The 22,004-nt window shown below is 34.1% G+C and overlaps 2 protein-coding genes across 3 annotated transcripts in view; both read left to right on the plus strand.

Moving 5' to 3' along the window:
* The first annotated feature begins 216 nt into the window (after positions 1-216).
* Positions 217-14,333, plus strand: LOC126815500 (zinc finger protein 69 homolog). 2 transcript variants are annotated; one of them, XM_056099691.1, is made up of 11 exons: positions 217-297; positions 2,432-2,523; positions 2,957-3,025; positions 5,666-5,832; positions 6,492-6,631; positions 7,347-7,424; positions 8,303-8,425; positions 8,843-9,094; positions 11,617-11,700; positions 12,147-12,731; positions 13,076-14,333. In XM_056099691.1, the coding sequence occupies exons 1-11, from the start codon at positions 273-275 to the stop codon at positions 13,462-13,464; spliced, it is 2,004 nt and encodes a 667-aa protein (XP_055955666.1). In that variant the 5' UTR covers positions 217-272; the 3' UTR covers positions 13,465-14,333. The 2 variants fall into 2 exon arrangements, with proteins under 2 accessions (XP_055955666.1, XP_055955667.1); XM_056099692.1 differs by lacking the exon at positions 217-297 and adding an exon at positions 473-2,183.
* Positions 14,334-20,425: 6,092 nt separating this feature from the next.
* The window catches only part of LOC126814911 (slit homolog 2 protein), a 116,436-nt gene continuing 114,857 nt past the window's right edge, over positions 20,426-22,004 (plus strand). The window contains exon 1 of the mRNA XM_050540358.1: positions 20,426-21,035. Within this exon, the coding sequence (XP_050396315.1) occupies positions 20,851-21,035 (185 nt within the window). The 5' untranslated portion in view covers positions 20,426-20,850. The remainder of the gene's footprint in view (positions 21,036-22,004) is intronic.

Below are 22,004 nucleotides of genomic sequence, written 5' to 3' on the forward strand. Positions count from 1 at the left end.
TTATAATTATGACGTCATTTTCGGCACGGTGGTGCGTTTGACCGAGACTACATGTACGTGTGCCGTTTTTACTTTTTAACAACATAAAGGAGGTCTGCCTAAAAAGGTGTCCCGTGCCATAGAAATCTAAACGGAAATAAAATCCGTAATATAGGAAATATTTAAATAAAAGGTTTGTTTTGGTTTTATCCAAACCGGAACTACATCACGCGCAATGCATTATAAGCTGATGTGAAATCGAGTACCGACCGAAGATAGCCACGCAAGACAAAATGGATGCCGCTTGTGAAATAAATGGTAAATTTTAACAGATTCTTTTTGTACATAGGCTATTGGATAGATTGAGATATATTTTTGCTGCTCGGAATAATGCAATAACTATCTATATTAACGCGATTATTATAAATTGCAGTCACATTGTTTTTCTAATATCTAATTTCCACTCCTCAAGCATTTCTGTTTTCATTGAAGGGAGAGGCCCAACCAGAGAAATCAAATAGTATAGGACTAGCATACTGCTTGTAGATCTTGCTGTTATCTATTGTCTTCTGTACATATATACAAAAACCTAATTATCCTCTTTTTCACTAATCACATTGTAAATTATTGCACCTTGTATACATAACATGTTGTTGTCTGCGATGTCACCTCGGTGGAAGCGGACGTAAAATACAACTAACTAACAACAACATGCTTGTAGATCTAGTAGTTGTATGGTGGCAGATAGTGCCATTAGTAGTCATGTAAAATCTTACTCTTTTGACATCACTACAATATTAGGAAGAATTTGACACAAGAAAGTTAATTTAAATTAATGATATGTAACAGGCATTGCCTGAGTAGAACAAAGCTCATATTATCATGTGATTGTTGTTAAATATAAAACCTTGATAATTAAGTTGTACAAATAATCATTACCGGTAATGTTAAGTAATTTCGTTTTTCCCAATAGATTTTAATTTAGATCTATATTGACTATTGTATGATTTATTTTGTTTTAAAAAAAAAGTGTTAGAATTATTTTCATTTGTACGTCAAAAATATGTGACGTCATTGATTAGACACATCATGAGACGCGTACCTTGGCCCGTCTTGGGCGAGATTTGGTAAGTTGGCATGCGCATTGCCAGTTTTGCCCAGTGTATCCGGTTCCGGTCTGAATTTTTTTTAATCAATAGCCTGTACATTGGTGACAGTTTTAGTTATGTTCCTGTGTTACTTGAAAAGTGCTTTGCTCAAGCACTGGGCTTCGCGCTATATTATCACAAAATTGTTGTCATGATGCAGTGTAATCGACTTATCCCCTTTGTCCAGCAGATTTGTAAAGAGCAAGACTCAAGATTAGTGAAGAGACCCAAGTTTCTAATTCTACCCAAATTTACGGCTAGAAGCCAGGGTTGAGTGGTCTAACGTATTCGCTTTAGATCATAAGATCTGCCATTGAGTCAGTAGCTGGGTCTCTAACTCAATATCAATATCCAAAGTTTTCGACATTGAAAACACAAATTATTTGTCAATTTAAATCAACATTGATGTTGTGATCTTTCCGGGAAAAGGTGGGCTTCTGATATCCAATATTTAAGACAAAATAGATATTTTACCATTGTACCATAATGCGTTTCTGTGCCATTTGTAACAAGGGACTCGAAGAACGAGGCTAGGCATATTCCACAAATCATGTCAAACGGTGACCTCATATTCTTATCTGGAGAGCATGTGCAATAAATACTGTCGGTTTAGACTGGAATAACTAGACGTTAGCGATTGCCATTCAATTGAGACCTCTATTGAGACTTCTGGCATATTTCGCCAAAGGTAACTGATTTGAAATTTGAAATCAGTTTATATACATTCATATTACATTATTATATGTGTTGCGACCCATTTGTGTGAATTTCTAGATCCCAAATATTAATTAGCGATTAAGCTTCTTTAAAAAAAAAAAAGAAAAATTGAAAAAAAGTCAACAATCCATAACTTAATAATGGTACCATACTGGGCCTAGAAGATTTTCAGTGAATATTTATGCTACACTTTAACAAAGTAAGCTTTAGAAAAGCAACATGAAGATGGCCAGACACGTTACTCTCTGTAGACTTAATAACAGAAAGATATCCATGCAAAATATGGAAATACACCCACACAGCAGCTATGTCGCGAAAAAAACAAGATTAAAATGCATGGTAAGAACAAAAACACTCTAATATTGATCTGTCTAAATAAAACGATAGTAGGCCTACATGTATTCCACACAAGCAAACCCAAATAATTGTAATATTAATTCAAACAAAAACAGAATCTGTGCAGTGTGAAACCCCAGTTAAAGAGTACTTTGCACTGCTTTCTGCAGCTATACACTACAGTACCGAGTACTGGTATGTACCCCGCTGTAAATTTAACTACCATAAATCATTTGTCTTAACCTTTACAGAGCTTAATGAGAAAACTGGCACGGTGAATGAGGATTCGGATTTCAGATTACCAGAATCATCAAGCTCAAAACAATGTGAAACCGAAAATATGGTAAGGTTTAAAGATTTTTTTCTAATACAATGTCAGTAGTCTATGGTTTAAAAGTTTCAGTCTAAATTGGCCAATTGAATCATGGTGATTGCAAACTATGTATGATATATATGCGTAATATATAGCAGAATTTAAATAGATAAATCAGATAATTGTCCATGAATTATTAGCAAGGCAAATGAGGGAATAATTTAATTGCTTCATATGTATGCATATGTGCATCTCAAATTAACCTACTGAAATATGAAATGTTATTACTTACAGGCCAGACAGCAAAAGATGCCTTGTTTTTTTGCCTTGCAACTAACTGTTAAGGAAATCATGGAGGAACTTGCTTATAAATAAATTTATTAGCATTCTGAATGTAGGGTAATTCTTTTGTTGTTTTCCTGCATAAAATTTTCTTAAATTTTGACCATATTTAATTTTGAAGGTGGAAAAATCCATGACTGAAGATGAAAGAGATTTTGTTCATACTATATTGGAGTGGAATGGAAAACAGGTATATTTGATTGAACTGTCTTTCTTTCTGGCAAACAATTGTCAAATACACTCAATTTAAAACCTTCACATTTAATACACTCTTTTATTACCTTCTTTGTAAACATGGGGTTCGGCAATTATGGCTTATTATAATTATAAATTGAATGTTAACTCAGTTTTTATACGCCCACATGGAAATGTGGTCGTATATTGCCGTCGCCCCTGTCCGTCCGTTGTCCACAATTTCTTGTGAACACTCTACAGACTACATTTATTATCTGATTGTTTTGAAATTGATATATGTTGTTTGCATTAGTGAGATGAAGAAGCCTATTTAATTTCAATAACTTCCGTTAATTTCGTCTGGAGTTATGGCTCTTGTTTCACTTTGTTGCACCTTGTGAACGCTCTAACGACAAAAGTTATCAACCGATCTGTATGAAATTTATATGCATCATTTAAATTAGTAAAACAATGAAGCCTATTGAATTTCAGCAATTTCCGTTAATTACATCTAGAGTTATGGCCCTTGTTTCCCTTTGTTGAATCTTGTGAACGCTCTAATGACAACTGTTATCATCCGATCTGTTTGAAATTGATATGCATCATTTAAATTAATGAAACGAAGAAGCTTATTGAATTTGAGCAATTTCCGTTAATTACGTCGTGAGTTATGGCCCTTGTTTCAATTTGTTGTACCTTGTGAATGCTCTAACGACGAAAGTTATTATCCGATCTGTATGAAATTTATATGCATCATTTAGATTAGTAAAACAAAGAAGCTTATTGAATTTCAGCAATTTCCGTTAATTACATCTAGAGTTATGGCCCTTGTTTCACTTTGTTGCTTCTTGAGAACACTCTAACAACAAAAGTTATCACCCGATCTGTATGAAATTTATATGCATCATTTAAATTAGTAAAAAAGAGAATCCTATTGAATTTCAGCAATTTCCGTTAATTACATTTAGAGTTATGGCCCTTGTTTCACTTTGTTGAATCTTGTGAACGCTCTAATGACAACAGTTATCATCCAATCTGTTTGAAATTGACATGCATCATTTAAATTAGTGAAACGAAGAACCCTATTGAATTTCAGTAATTTCCTTTTATTACGCCGTGAGTTATGGACCTTGTTTCACTTTGTTGTTCCTTGTTTATGCTCTAATGACAAAATTTATTATCCGATCTGTATGAAATTTATATGCATCATTTAGATTAGTAAAACAAAGAAGCTTATTGAATTTCAGCAATTTCCGTTAATTACATCTAGAGTTATAGCCCTTGTTTCACCTTGTTGAATCTTTTGAACGCTCTTATGACAACAGTTATCATTCGATCTGTTTGAAATTGATATGCATCATTCAAATTAGTGCAACGAAGATGCCTATTGAATTTCAACAATTTCTGTTAATTACACCGTGAGTAATGGCCCTTTTTTCACTTTGTTGTACCTTGTGAATGCTTTAACGACAAAAGTTATTATCCGATCTGTATGAAATTTATAGGTATCGTTTAAATTAGTAAAACGAACAAGCCTATTGAGTTTAAGCAAATTTCCGTTAATTACATCTAGAGTTATGGCCCTTGTTTCACATTGTTGAATCTTGTGAACGCTTGAACAACAAAAGTTATCACCCAATCTGTATGAAATTCATATGCATCATTTAAATTAGTGAAATGAAGAAGCCTATTGAATGTCAGCAATTTCTGTCAATTACTTCTAGAGTTATGGCCTTTGTTTTACTTTGTTGAACCTTGTGAACGTTCGAATGACAAAAGTTATCATCTGTTCTGTATGAAATTGATATGTATTATTTGAATTAGTCAAATGAAAAAGTCTGTCAAATTTCAACAATTTCTGTAGAATACAGCCCTTGTTTTAATTTTTAGAACCTTGTGAACCCTCAAACGACGAAAATTATAATGTCATCTGTATGAAATTGTCTATTAAATGCCCCCTAATTACCTACAAAAGAACAAATATACAACAACTCTTGTCGACCGCTCGGACGATTTAGCTGCTGTGGGCGTATGTTTAGTTGCCTGGCAACCTATCTTTTATTCTCTGTGGTGTCCGTAAATTGGATATTACAAGTATTTATCAAACATTTACTATGGTAAGTGATTCTCAGATGTCACATCCATTATCCATGAGTGAAATTTCAGCCTTTAACCTCTACATGCAAATGTGGTTTGGCAGCATAATTTTTGCATTATTTAAAACTATTACAATACTATAATCCTTGAGTGACATTTAGTTATTGAGCATATTACAAAACACAACACAATGTATATGAAAAACGATTACTGGTTTATACACATTAGTGAAACTTCTAGTATATGTAATTACTCCAGTGACAGAAGTTATTTTCTGATCTGTGTGATACTGATAATGTGCATTGTTCAGATTAGTGAAACAAAGAAGCCTGTTACAATTTCCATCAACTACTTCTAGCGTTATGGTCCATGCTCACTTTCTGGAATTTTGTGAGCAGTAAAAGTTACAATCTTAAAATTAGTGTGACATGTAAGACTATCAAATTAGAAAAGGAACCTACAAAAATTTAGAGCTCACTGTTACGAAATTAAGGAAGCATTAATCATTAACTTCAACTGCAATACCTACAAAATGTGTTTTAATTAATTTGTATTATAGATAGAAGGAAAGTCAAGAATAAGAACAGATGTAGGTTCAGATGATGCAGAAGACATTAAACCTACCTGTCACGTTGTATTTGAAGTGGGTATACAGGCCAATGATTATGATATTGAAAGATCAGGAAAGATACCAAGCAGGAAAAGAATTGTCCCTTTCAAGTTTAGGTAATGTTCTTTTTTGCAATCTTGATTGTTGTCAGAACAAGGCCAGGGGATGACTGGAATCTTAAAAGAGTAACAAAACCATCATTACTTTAGCATGGTGCAGGTAAATGAACAGGTGGAAACAATATCAGGATGCTTGATCCCATGCGATTTTTCCAAATCACACATTTCTCTGTTGTATAATAATAACATTGTTATGACAACTGCCATATGTATCATGTCACTCATTCATACAGGCACAATACCACTCGGCACATGACAGCGCTTCAATAGACATGTCACTGCATGGTTTGGTTCACAGTGTAATTGTGGAATTTACAAAAGTGTTTTCTATTCTAAAGGATTCTCAGATCACTGATCTAAATGCTATCTAGAAATATGTAGTTAACATATTATAGTTCTTATTACACGTACATAACAGGGATACACAGTCAAATCTTAATTACAGTTTTTCGATGTATTCTTGTTATTCGATTAAGCTCAATCAATAGGTCAACAGTTAAGTAGATTTTGTTTTTAACTTCACATTTCTCATGTTAACATCTTTATATGTGTAAATGATTAATTCAAGTAGCCTTGAACCTTTTGGAAGAAATGCATTTAAAATTAAGATTTTTATATGGATTGTTATATTTTACTTGAATGGCTATTATATTTAGAGACTATAAAAATCCTGAAAATGTGGATTTGGATAAAAGTGATTCTGATTATGAACCAGAAACAGACGTGGAATATAGTCAAAAGAAAAAGAAAACAAATATTAAAAAGAGGCTGGAATCAGAAAAGAAGTCCACAGTTGGTAGGTTTATATATTACTAATGTACATTGTTTTGTTTTTTTATGTTTGAAGTGGACATTCAGATCATGTTAACTATTCAAATTGTCTGTTTATAGGGCTGTGTGCTGAATTATGGGAAAGCCTATAGCGATTATAAACACGTTGAATACAAATGCAAATGTCTGCTACTCTTTCTGGCACAGCAAAGCTATGATAAAAAGTTTGTTGTATTACAATGTATAGTGTAAACTCACGAAAAATAAACCAAAAGAATCTGTAATTTAATTTTGGGTGGTTGTCAATTTTAATAGTCAAGATATTCAACGCTGAAGGTCAAAGACGAGTAGATTTGCAGCACACATCTAGATAATATAACTACAAAGTACTTTTTCAAACAAAACAAAGGAAGTATCTTGAAAAGTATTGAATTCGTTTTTTCCAGATTAATTTTATTTTTATCCCCAGGAGATGAATGTGGATGGTGTGGAAACACACCGACATATGTAGAGATAGTTTCAGCGTTATTTAAGTTAGGCCATAAAATGTTTGAATCTAGTACAAATTACAAATGGTAGGAACAACTAAATAATTGTTTAGGGCTCTGCTTTCATCATGGGCCCGTCTTCATAAGCCCAGTCGGTGCAGAAATGTAGGAGGTTAAACCATATCTCATTTCTCGTTATTTGTATTTTATAATTGTAACTATTGTATTCCTTCTTAATTTTGTTGATTACAGGTAGTAAAGTTCACAAAAAGAAAAAAGACAAAAAATCGTTTGAATGTGAACTGTGTCACAAGGTATTCAATCAAAAAGGTAAGTAAGTTGACTGCTTGTGTCATATAAGATTCTGTGTACCGTAATAATTTAGTATAATGGTTTCAATATGCACTAAATTTGAAAATATTTTACCATTTGAAGGCTTATAGTTTATGAGTTTGTATATTGCTTTTGTCTTCATCCTGGTGGACTGTTTGTTTTTCAGTTTAAAGATTCATTGTTATATGTGCCCAAAAATATTGTGTTCTAGATACAAAATCAGAAAATATAGTACTGAGTGATGTATATAAAACTATTAATAAATATTTTGTACTTAAAAGAATGTACAATATAAACTTTAACTGTTACACTACATGTATAATATGAAACCATAATTAAGTGAATACAATAACAACCATTAGATGATTAGGATGAGTAGTACAGATTAGTAAAAGAATACAAGTCTAGTCTGAATAATATATTATGTACATGTACTTGTAAGGATAAACGATATATTAACTACCTGCAAACAACTACTATGATCATATCAATAATTAGGCTTATAATGATTTGATCATGAATGGGGAAGGTACACTGACTACACACAGTCTTTATTTAGAGCCAGCTTGTTTATAAACCAGTAACTGTTATTACATATAGACTACAAGCTTTAGTGCTCAATGAATAATATAGACTGAAACAAAAATTTACAGTTTTCGTTTATTACCTCTTAGAGTTATTACCATGGCTAACTTGGTAGTTTTTTTGTGAAGCAAAGGTAATCACCTCAAGCAAAAGTCATCATCTGATCTACTTTAAATTTAAGTGCATAAATGGTTTTACCTGATCGATATTCTCGTAGATATTTAATTGTGTAATTACTGTTAAATTGGATTATTCAATATTGGTTTTAGAATTATTGGGTTTTTTTACAGGAAATCTGAAAGTTCACGAACGATTACACACAGATGAGCGCCCCTATCCATGTCAGTTCGAAGATTGTCCAAAAAGATTTCGGAGCAACGAAACACTAAGACGTCATAGATTAACACATATTGGTAAAGCTTTTTAATTGATATTAAATTTTTTATTTTTTTATTAACTCTATATTTACATCACCCATGTCCAACTATTAGTCTGTCCATATCCAACAATTTTTGTCAATGCTACTAACTCCATTGAGTATTAACACTCCAGAATCTTTGTCATCAATTAAGACATTTTGGAGTGCAAATGAGATACTTAATTGAATTCAAGTGTTTTAATATATAATGTTTGAGAAATTTTAATGCTGTGTTTTTTATAACTTAGTTTCTTTGATTTAATTTCATTTTAAAATTTGCATTTTGATTTATCTAACCTTATGACGGAAATAAAAAAAAGGCAGTACAGAGAAACCATCATAATAAAATATAAGATAAATACAAGGAAATATTATGAGTAAAAAATTATAACTATTTGTATTGCTTTGGCAGGTGTAAAACCATATGAATGTGGAGTTTGTGGTAATAAGTTCTCTAGTAAAGTTAGTTTAACAGAACATATGACTCGACATACCAATACTAAACCATACAGTTGTGATAAATGCGACAAAAAATTTCGACAGATTAGCTGTATGAGACGCCATCTAGTTACACATGGTAAAGATCAGCCATATTGCTGTGATCAGTGTGACAAGAAGTTCTCACAGATGGCTTATCTTAGATCTCATCAGAAAGTACATACAGGTAAGATTATATCTTTACAGATTTCATTCTTAGTCTTCAAAACTTGGATTAACCCTCGGACAGGACAATTTACCCTCTAGCGGTCACAATTTTTATCCGATTTAAAAACAAACGTTTAAATATATCACCATTACACAATTATGATGGTTGAGGTCAAATTTTGTGAAAATCGGACCAAAACTGCCAGACAAAATGGCCTCTCCCTGTATGCAAATAGTGTTAAAGTATGTAATATGTGTATCAATTTTTATCCAATCTTGATGAAACTTAAAACATGTGTTTATATCCCAAAGATCTCTGTGCCTTTCAATGTTCACGTATTGTACGAAAAATTACGATTTTAGCTTGACCCTCTACATATAGAGGTCACAATTTTTATCTGATTTTAAAAATCGATTAAAGAGCTAGCCAGTCTTGCTATAATAGTTCGAAAATAGATAATCTAAAATGAATAATTTGAAAATTTCACTCAAATTACTCTATGCTAGCGAAGATATTAGCCTTTGAAATTAAAGTCTCGCTCTTCCATTTTTAGCTTAAATCAAAATATGGCTGAACTGTTCTAATCTATTTAATATCGGAGTAATCTGATGCCATCGAGAGTTGATTATGACCTGGATAAGTTAATTATTGTCTAATTAATAATTTAGAAAATATTTCAGGCCTAAAGAAAGACCTGCAATAGGCAGATTTAGATCTTGCATAATGTATGTTTAAATATATATCATCGTTACACCCTGATGATAATTGAGTTTGAATTTCGGACTGTAACTGTTGGTTAAAATGACCACTCCTTGAACACAAATTGTGTAAAAGTATTTAATACCAAGGTTGTGGACCCGCCAGAGGTCACAATTTTGGTCAGATTTTGATGAAACTTAAAATATATGTTTATATTTCAAAGATCTCAGTTCCTGTGGATATTTGAGCATATCAGACCATAACTTCCTGGATTATGGGCCCTGATTGTACGAAAAGTGACATTTTTAGCTCATGGATCCTCTAGAGGGCACAATTGTTATCAGATTTTAAAAACCGTTCCACCATAATGAAGGTTGAGTTCAAATTTTGGGAAAATCAAAACGAAAATGCCTGACAAAATGGCCACACCTTGTACGCAAATTGTGTACAAGTATGTAATGTGTAGGTTGTGGACCCTCAGTCCCTTTCAATATTCACGCATTTCAGACCATAACTTCTTGGATTATGGCCCCTGTGTTTATATCCCAAAGATCTCTGTGCCTTTCAATGTTCACGTATTGTACGAAAAATTACGATTTTAGCTTGACCCTCTACATATAGAGGTCACAATTTTTATCTGATTTTAAAAATCGATTAAAGAGCTAGCCAGTCTTGCTATAATAGTTCGAAAATAGATAATCTAAAATGAATAATTTGAAAATTTCACTCAAATTACTCTATGCTAGCGAAGATATTAGCCTTTGAAATTAAAGTCTCGCTCTTCCATTTTTAGCTTAAATCAAAATATGGCTGAACTGTTCTAATCTATTTAATATCGGAGTAATCTGATGCCATCGAGAGTTGATTATGACCTGGATAAGTTAATTATTGTCTAATTAATAATTTAGAAAATATTTCAGGCCTAAAGAAAGACCTGCAATAGGCAGATTTAGATCTTGCATAATGTATGTTTAAATATATATCATCGTTACACCCTGATGATAATTGAGTTTGAATTTCGGACTGTAACTGTTGGTTAAAATGACCGCTCCTTGAACACAAATTGTGTAAAAGTATTTAATACCAAGGTTGTGGACCCGCCAGAGGTCACAATTTTGGTCAGATTTTGATGAAACTTAAAATATATGTTTATATTTCAAAGATCTCAGTTCCTGTGGATATTTGAGCATATCAAACCATAACTTCCTGGATAATGGGCCCTGATTGTACGAAAAGTGACATTTTTAGCTCATGGATCCTCTAGAGGGCACAATTGTTATCAGATTTTAAAAACCGTTCCACCATAATGAAGGTTGAGTTCGAATTTTGGGAAAATCAAAACGAAAATGCCTGACAAAATGGCCACACCTTGTACGCAAATTGTGTACAAGTATGTAATGTGTAGGTTGTGGACCCTCAGTCCCTTTCAATATTCACGCATTTCAGACCATAACTTCTTGGATTATGGCCCCTGATTGTACAAAAAAATCACATTTTTTTTTTACCTTGTTCTCTATCCATCTCTTGCAAAATGTGGACATATCTTGTCTGGCAACCGTTGGTAAATTGACAGGTTCAGCTAATACAGGATTTTCTACAGTCCATTCCTTGAGTGCCATGTCTTTCTGTGAGACTCTGTGAAGCATGAAACATGATTTCTTTTAACATTTGAATTCAACTTTTGTTATCTGGCATATGCTGGGCACTTGTTTATAAAGGATGATGGGGGAAAAAAAGCTGATGATAAAGTTCTGCTGGTAGGTATAGGTTCAGTTGCAAAACAGCACAATTAATTGTGATATATTTCTGTAATAAAACCATTTCTATTTTTGCTATTTCAGGAGAAAAGCCATTTTCCTGTGATAAATGCAATAAAGCTTTTGCTCATGGATCTGATCTGATAAGACATAAAATTATACATTCAGGTATGTAAGTACAGTATCATGGAAGGGCTATATGGTATATGATATTCACATAGTAATAATTTGGTTTAATATTTGCCATCATGTCATATGTAGTATTAAATGTGTATTTTTGTTGTAGATCCCATTTAGAATTATTATAAATGTGCCATAATCAAGTTAGTCACTGCAACAACATTCTTTTCAAAACACCTGATACTCATTTGACATCCATATGTTATTTACTGTGATGCATTTTCCTGAGAAAGTCTATGTACTTTCAGTTTACATGTATGTATCTCAAAGATTTCATGGTAAAACTTGTACAGACTTTAAAATAGCCTAACATTGCCACGTGCAGCTGTGTGGGTGAGGCATCCAATTTGGACTGCTAGGACATCTCAACAGCTGTAGACTGTAGAGGTATATGTTTTATTGCCTGTCAACCTATTGTCTGTTCTATATTGCAGGTAAAAAGCCATATCACTGTACTTTCTGTTCTCATAAATTTAGTGATCCATCAAGTTGTAGAAGACATATCAAAGAACACAAAGCCACTAAACCCTATACTTGTAACTTATGTGGTGATGGTTTTAAACGCACTGGACAACTGCGATCCCATTTAGCCCGACGACATTTTACCAAAGATGAGAGCAAAATTAAGAAAGAATATGTAGAAATACCTTCAAGTTCAAAAGCAAAAGAAAACTTGGGCATGATAGATATTTCCTCCAATGAGAGTCACCGTAAAATAGTAAGCTTGATCAAAAATTTGAACAATAATATAGTGGTTCAACAAATTGAGATAGACCCGCACAATGATGGTGAAACAACTTATATAGAAGAAGTTAATGTGGGATCTGTAGAAGATAATGATATAATTCATTTATCTCAATCTGTAGATAATACTATTAGTCAGTTAGAGATCCCAATCACAGATATATCACAGATTACATCACAACAACAAGAAACAGGTGAAAAAACAGTTATTGCAATTACAGATGAAAATGGTAAGACAGTGGATCCTTCAGAATGCACTTATCAAATAATACAAGGTAAATATAATATCATCGCTGTAAAATAATACATTTCCATCAGACAAAGGCACTTTGCTGCATGTAAAACATCTCTTTGTTTGTCAGTCACTTTTGGCAATACTTATGCAATATTGACACAAAAAGGCACTAGTCAGTTATTGTCGGTATTTAGTAGGACCGATGTTTTTAAATCATTGTTTTTAAATACTCTTTGATTTAATTGAAATAAATGAAAGGAATTAAAATAGATTTTGAAAACACTAAGGTCTGAATGGTATTTATTGCATTCTTTGGGAAAGAGTACTTCAGATATCCCTATTCATTTCTGTATAGAATTATTTGTTATATATTTTTAATTATAGATTTATCAGTGAATGGTGATGAACAAGTGTTTGAGGTACATTATCAAAATAAAGAGGAATGTAGTAAAAATGTTATGTCGCCAAAATCATTGTTAGAATTGGTACCAGATTACGTGAAGACACCAGATTTTACCAGTCAGGAATATTATAACTGGTTGTCAAGCTTCACTGAACTATGTAAAACTGTTCCAATGCCTTTAGAAGTGTCCTTGTTTCAAAAAATGTCACAAGTGCAAAAGACTTTGGCAGATGTTATGGCAACACCCCGTGGTGTAGTGGCAGATAAAGAGAATTTCTGTGTTTTAATGACTATATCACGAGATCTGAATAGTATAATAAGTGAACATCTTAACTTTGTTTTACAAAATCTAGATGATGACAAATCATAATCCAAATGGTCTGTGGCTCTGTGCTGTCACTTATGTGTGCTTATTGGTTGAAGCCTAAATTTAAACAAAGTCCAAATACTTTGGGATTTGATTAATCCTAATTTGATAGTATGTCTAGCCAGCCATGGATTAAACATACATTATGCAAGAGCTAAATCTGCCAATTGCAGGTCTTTCTTTTGGCCTGAAATGTTATCTAAATTATTAATTGGATAGAACTATTTCTCTATTATTTAATAACGACGTTTAGTAACACATACAGGTCACGTTTTCAAGTTAATTAACTTATCCAGACCATAATCAATTCTCGATGTCATTGCTAACCTGCAATATTTACTGGATTAGGATCCAGTCTGCTGCTCAACACTCATTGATGATTAAATCGGAAAATGGATAATCGAGACGATGTTTTTTATCGTACCGACTTTAGTAATGATGATCGAGGCTAGGCCTAAAATTCAATTGCCAAATTCTTGATTCAAAGTGGATCAATTTGACTGAAATTTTCAGCAAATTCCCTTTACATTATCTAGTTTTAACTATTATAGTGAGAACTGCCAGCTCTTTATCTTATCTCCCATAATGTATCTTTAACCATTAAGCACAATTGGGCATTAAAGGAAGAGAAAGCCTCATAATTTCGTTCCATTGAAGGATTTACTGGACATGATGGTACAGCTAAATTAGGCCCCAGAAATAGGTACCCCACAATAAATGGCAAAAACATCAACATGTATATACATTTACATTGTATACATATACATACAAAAATTATAATTTATTACTATAAGTATTATTATAGTATCGAAGAGGTTAATTATATCTAGTATCATTTCTTTTGTGAATTAAATATATATGCAGCACCATAATCTTTTCAGTGCTTTTTATGTGCCCACATGGAAATATGGATGTATATTGCCGTTGCCCCCGTCTTCCACAATTTCTTGTTAACACTCTAACGCCAAAAGTTATCATCCGATTGTTTTAAAATTGATATATGTTATTTACATTAGTGAGATGAAGAAGCCTATTTAATTTCAATAATCTGTTTTAATTACTTCTAGAGTTATGGCCCTTGTTTCACTTTATTGCACTTTGTGAACACTCTAACATCAAAAGTTATCTGCCGATCTGTATGAAATTGATATGTGTCATTTAAATTAGTAAAAAGAAGAATCCCATTGAATTTCAGCAATTTATGCTTATTATGCCTAGAGTTATCGCCCTTGTTGCACTTTGTTAAACCTTGTGAATGCTCTAATGCCAAAAGTTATCATCCAATCTGTATGAAATTCATATACATCATTTAGATTAAGTCCGTCAATCAAGGCAGATTAAGTAGTTGATCAAGGTGGACTGTATAAAATGGTTAATACTTTGATTTGGAATTTTGAATATTTTTCACCATATCTTGATGTCCGATCGGGCATATAGAATGATAAATACTTTGATTCGAGATGAGTAGTTGTTATACCCAATATATTTTGGAATTTTGAATATTATTTACCATATCTTGATGTCCAATCGGGCATATTCCTGGCCGGACGTTTGGAAGATCCCGCAGGACATGTCCGGAATATACAGGCGAAATAGCATACCTGCTCAAGAGGTCACAATATATATCCGATTTAGATGAAACTTGGAATGTATGTTTATAACCCAAAGATATCGGTTCCTTTCATTATTTCTGCATATCGGACAGCAACTTCCTGGATTATGGCCCTTGATTGTACAAAATATCACGTTTTTAGCTTGAGGTCCCCCTAGAAGTCACAATTTTTATCTGATTTAAAAAAACGTTCAAATATATTACCGTTTGATGTTAAGGTTAAATTTTGTGAAAATCTGACACAAACTGCCGGAAAAAATGGCCGCTCTATGTTCGCAGATAGTGTTAAAGAATGTAATCTCAAGGTTGTGGACCCTCTAGAGGTCACAATTTTGATCCGATTTTGATGAAACTTAAAACATGTGTTTATGTCCTAAAGATTTCGGTTTCTTTTGATATTCGTGCATATCGGTCCATAAGTTCCTGGATCATGGTCCCTGATTGTAGGTCACAATTTTTATCCGATTTTCAAAATTGTTTAAATATATCACTGTTACACCTTGATGATGATTGAGTTCGAATTTCGTAAAAATCGGACCGAAACTGCCTGACAAAATGGACGCTCCTTGTATGCAGATAGTGTAAAAGTTTGTAATACCAAGGTTGTGGACCCGCTAGATTTCACAATGAAACTTGAAATATATGTTTATACCACAAGATCTTGGTTCCTTTCCATATTCACGCATATCGGATCGTAACTTCCTGGATTATGACCCCTGATTGTACAAAAAATAATTTTTAGATTGTGCACCCTCTAGAGGTCACAATTCTTATCCGATTTTAAAAAGCGTTTAAATATATCACTGTTACAACCTAATGACAGTTGAGTTAGAATTTCATAAAAATCAGACCAGTGGCCGCCCGACAAAATGGCCGCTCCTTGTACACAAATAATGTGAAAGTATGTAATACCAAGGGTATGGAGTAGTATGGACCCTCTAGAGGTCAGAATTTTTATCTGATTTCAATGAAACTTAAAATATATGTTATATCCTAGAGATTTGATTCCTTTTGGTATTTGTGCATATCGGACCATAACTTCCAGAATTATGTCCCCTGATTGTACGAAAAATCGCTTTTTTTTTTTTAGCTTGTTCTCTATCCATCTCTTGCAAAATGTGGGTGTATGTTATATGGCAACTGCTTGTTAAAATCTTGTGGTCCCTTTAGTGCTTGTGATTGTTTAACGATATTACCGATAACAGCTAAAGTTATTTTCTGATTACCGGCACTATTATTGTATAATAAAGGTTAACACCAGGAAGAAATAGGAGAAGGAACAGAAAAAGGGATAGGTCATCCCCATGTAAGCTTATAGCTGGAACCGATGATTTCATTGTCCAAATAAGACGGAAAAACATGGTCTACTCTACATCTTGGTTGTACTTTAAACCTCTGACATTTTTTGGTGTGGCAAAGGTGTATTTGGAGATGGAACTACCATGATAAAGGCATTTGGGGAATTTTTATTAGTTCAGAAAAGTAGGACCTTAAAAACCATTTCATTTTATCCCTCATGGGACGCTGGTTGGTACAGAAACGATTTAAATTCCATCATCTTTTTTCCCACAAATCGATTTCCCTCTATTAATACTGAGCACAAGCAAATTACTAAAAAATATAATTGTACCATTCCCCCCCCTCTCTCTCTCTCTCTCTCTCTCTCTCAAACAAGTTTCTCTTTTAAAAGAGGTCAACCTAATACAAACGTTGGAGCAATTACATGACCAGTTTGGGAAAAGGTTGGACCCGGGCAATGACACCACTGTGAGAAATTAATTGTGGTCTACTTCCATGTTAAACCTCAACTCTGGAGTTATGCCCCCTTATGTTATGAAATCTTTGCAATCCATTCTGGCATTCAAAGTAATAACTGTTACTGACATTTTTGGTTTTCTGTCATTCGTAATCTCCGTTTATACTGACACCGCGACAATCGCATTGATTGATTAACTGCTATTCGAATGAGGTCGCTTTCTTTTCACGCGGAAATCAATGGAGATTGCCTCCAAAACGATTTTTTGGAATAGTTAACCAATATCAGAGGCATGAACATGATTTGTCTATAGAGACACCCATTGAGACGGCTTCGTCATATGCCAGGAGACAGTAAAGAAGATCTCACTCTGCAAATCGAGAAGCATTCTATTCTTTATGGTAAAATAACATATCGCTGTAGCCGGACATAGCCTACTCAAATCGTAAATGGGCCAGTTTCATCTGCGAATTTCCGCGTGAATAGGCATAGCCGCTTTTGGTATCAACGATGATTTGCTCGGGAAGTCCAAATAGTTGCGTTCGGGCTCAGTATAAACGGGCCTGTAAGGGGAGTTAAATCTTCATAAGCATGTAACGTGAAAAATCTTTCAAAAATAACATTTAAAGCTGTGACTAAGCATAATATCTAAAGTTCATGTGTAAGCGAGATTATCAGTTACCGAGAAAATAACTCCTCTGAAACCGATTCTCTATCAGTAAATGTACTATACAGAGTGACTCTGAAAACCATTTTAACGCACAAAAGAGACTACAGTGTTTAAAACGGATTAGCCCTATTGACTTTTAAATTTGGTGTGAAGCCTTTGGAGTTTATATCCGATTTATACACAGTGTTTAAGGCCCGAAATGTTATATAAATTATTAATTAGACATTTATTAACAAAACAATACCAAAGATGCGACAATTCTTGTTGATTGGACGGACGACTTAGCTGCTGTTGGCGTATATTTCGTTGCCTGGCAGTCTATCTTTAATTACTACGAAAGATGCGCAATAACCCTGAAAAATATATTGGGGGGATATCCGAATATGTCCACCAATGTTTTTTTCAAAGCACTATACCAAACCTGAGGTACATGTACCTAAAATACGCCTATCACACACTGATTTCAAAGAGGATTCACATGACAAATCATGGAATAGGATACTTCCTTTCAATAGAGCAGATAGACACGGGGGCGGATCCAGGAATTTTTACAGCAGGGGGTTTGCCAGTTTCCTGTTAAGGAAATTTGACAGTTGGCAATGCATGATCAGCCCCCCCCCCCCCAATAATTTGGCCGCAAGTACTCTTTTCTCCAGGTTATTGCGGCCCCTGGACCCACGCCTATAAGGACCTAGGATGGAAGCCCCCCAATCAAGAATTGCTTCCGCCGGCCCTGATGATGCCATTATCGTCTTTAAATTGCGTAGGCATACATACACACTGAGCTTTTAAAAGAGAGAAATCCGGCACTTCATTGATGCAAAGCATTAATTGTGATATCACATATTTTTATGTCTATATCATTATCTCGCGATTTGAATGCCCATCCCATCCCACCATCTGATGATAAAGGATAAAGCACACGACCGTGACACTTTTCTCATAAAAGTGTTGTTTTACAAATTTTTTTTATGTAGCTGAGCATGGTGGGGTTTAGACCGCCCCTAAGCCAATGAAATGAAATGGGGGTTAACGTCCTATTCTGCACCGACTGGGCTAATGAAGCCAGGCATACCCCATACAATATGCTATCGAATTCCAACTGCCAAGGGATCTTTTTATCCCACCCGAACGACCAGAACAGATAGACAACCAATATGAAATTTAGAAAGATTTGTTAATTATAGCAGCCTATAAAGTGCTAATAAGATTTAGTATCTTTGAAAATCAATATGGGTTTACGGTCCAATATTACAGACTTGCAACCAAAGTAAGTTACGGAAAATCAGGATCATAATTAAAGCCGATTGTCCTGACAAAATTTCTAAGCAAAGGGGAATAACCTTGGAAGTTATCGAATATCGTTTCAGTTTGATACAACCAATATAAATTTCAGAAAGATAGGATCCCAATTGACGCAATTAGTGTGCTAACGCGATCTCGTAACAATACGGGAATAACGCAGAATTGATTTCACCCCAAACTGTGAGCTTTGCAAAACCTATAACCCGCTCCGTTTATCGACATTTAATTTATGTCAGTTTTAATGTTTTAATCCTTAGCCCTTTGGAAATGAGGTATATGAGCTCATAAGATCTATACTCCGGCGCTTTTGAATGAATCAAAATAAAACACGGTGACATCAGACGGGAGGGGGGGGGGGTCTATAAGTTTTCTCTCCGTCCGCCAATGTTTGTTTTTTAACTTTGAGATATTTGACTGAGATTTGGTACACGTCTCGTGTCATTCCGATAAATTTGTTGATATAAAATCAATAAAAAATTATGTTTTCCGGAATCATTTTTGGTATTTGATTCAGAGATGGTACACTTATATGTAGACCAAGTTCACGTCTTTTGGAATTCAGTTAAATCTTTGCTGAATTATGTCCCTTGATTGACAAAAAAGTCCATGTAAAATTCTTTTCTGGAATCGGGAGTCGCGCTGGCTCAGAGCGTAAGATGTTGACTCACTGAACTGGAGGTCCCGTGTTCGATTCCGGTGATGGGATAAAAAAAACAAACAGAGACCCTGTGTACAGATTGATGTGCGGGTAAAAATATTTGACAGTTGAAATTGGCAAACTTTACCTCATACCACACTGCATGGCGTATGTCCGTTTTCATTAGCCCAGTCGTTGCAATAGGACGTTAAACCCCAGGAGAGAGGTAATAATACAGACATATCCTGTTCCTAAATCCTTTTCTGAAAAGAAAAAAAAAATAACAGAATATATTCCAACTATATGTATTTGCCTAAACTATTCAAAGAAATGTATCCGCAGTATCGGCACTTTCAAGATCATTGTAAAATTAGTCTTCGTCGGTATAGGGGCATCTATTGCTACATCAAGACACATTGTGCTTATTGTGTCGGATATTTCATCAGATCGACGTCCTAACAAATGACCCCCACCCCCTGATTTTTTTGTAAAAAGCAGTTGCATCGAGCACAATAATGAGCTAATAATACTTTTTATCACCATTGTCACCATTAAGAATATGATTACTAGTAAGTCCTCGGAGTAATACGTTATAGCTATATTTGTAAACAACTTGTAGTACTGTAAGGTAGATAAATTTAACGAATTATTCATTGTGGTAATAATTTAGAAATTGAACAGTAAGTAAAGTTCTACAAGATTCCCAACACAGTAGATTTGGTTTGCCTATCCAGGCTATGCCATTATCTCTTTACTAGAGGGCACCACTTTAAAGTAACGGCATTTATAGACCGATGTTTTATTGCAATGAGTGGCACGTGAGTATCAGCTTTGATTGACACAAACGCCAATCTTATAATATGATAGGCGGAGCTACGGCCGTCCACATTATCAGCATGCAGGGGGTTTCCAGAGTCGAGCAACCTATCTCCCCTACGCTACAAAATGACTTGCCCGATGACCGTACATTGAAGCAGACGATCATTGTGTCTAAGGACTGTTTACAAGTACAGACAGTTATTCTTTACCCGTGTGGATGGTGGTGTGCCATGTTGTCATTTTATAACTTTAAGATGCAGAGAAAATACGGATTACAATAATTAGTGATACAAGTTGAATTTATATTTTGTATAATTATGCACTTCTAGATTCCCCTATTACTAGTAGTACTATCGTATGTAGAGTTTAAAACCCCATGATTGTGGTTTCGTATACCAAAGCAATGTTGTCTGTTTAAGGAGATAACTGTTGTAAAAGGGGCTCAGATGGTATTTAAGCCAGTTTTTTCCTCTCATGTAGTTTCAGTTAATTGAGATGAAGATAGGTTAATTGTGATCTGTTGGTGAAATAATTCTCAATATTGTACAAACAAAACGGATATAATTTAAAAGAATCTAACTGACGATAAAATGAAGGAACGAATAATCAGCATGGCTCATTGTCTTGGATTAATAATATTATTGTTTATATGTGCGGGGATAACTTCAGCTAATTCTTGTCCCCGATCATGTCAGTGTCATCATAAAACCATCGACTGTAGTTTCAGGAATCTATTCCATGTACCTAAAGATATGGCAAGAGATGCGGAAAAAATGTAAGTAGTCACATAACGGTATAACACGATATAATTTTATTTCTTATATAGCTATCATGTCTTTTAATCCAGATGTTAATAAAGACAATCGATATGTTGGTCCTCATATAATATTTTAGCGATAGCTTGCTAGACTTGCCACAAATCTTGAAATAATCTAATTTGAACAGTCATGGTGTAGGTCTAACTTACCATCATAATATCACGGCAAATCGAAAATCATTATGCTCTTTAATAGTTATTGCAATATATTGGAAACGGAAGGTGGCAAGTACACGTGGCTTGGTGTGCAGATGCGACCATTAGAGTTAGCTGACAACACTCCTTATATATAATTTTTAGATGAAGTTAAGATTGGTTAGCCACAGAGTTGGTTTGGGTATGCCGATAATATCATTTACTTTAGGCACGGAACAGAAGATTAGAGTCTGGAAGGAATAGAACATATCACATCAACACAATACGTTGTTTATTTTGAGACTAAGATGGTTATCTTGTAATGCAATGCTAGGCTAGAGGGTGTTGCCTAGTCAGTGGGTTTTACGCATCCGTATTCTTATGTGATTTAAAGTTCCATGAGTTTTACGCTATATTTGATTTTAAGTTTATGCAAATTACATATTGAAACTTCTGAACGTAAGTCTTCCCTTGTGCGGTTCATTCTTTCCATTGATTATATTACTGTGTCCCGCGTATAATCATTCAAAAACTGAAAAGTATAGATCTTTACTAGATGTTAAATTTTATTGTCATTTCTTATCATTTAAGTGTACTATAATCTATTAATAAAGCGTTATCAGTTACATGTTAAAATCCATTTTATAGTAAGTAGATAAGATTAGGATAAATCTCCCCATATTGATTTGTAATGTGAAATTGTACACCACATTAAATTTGTAGATTCGCTGACTCTATGCGTAATTAAACAATGACCAATTAATTAATGGGTTATGGGGCCCGCGCAATAGT

Source organism: Patella vulgata, chromosome 3, assembly GCF_932274485.2.
Source record: "Patella vulgata chromosome 3, xgPatVulg1.2, whole genome shotgun sequence".
Lineage (NCBI taxonomy): Eukaryota > Metazoa > Mollusca > Gastropoda > Patellidae > Patella > Patella vulgata.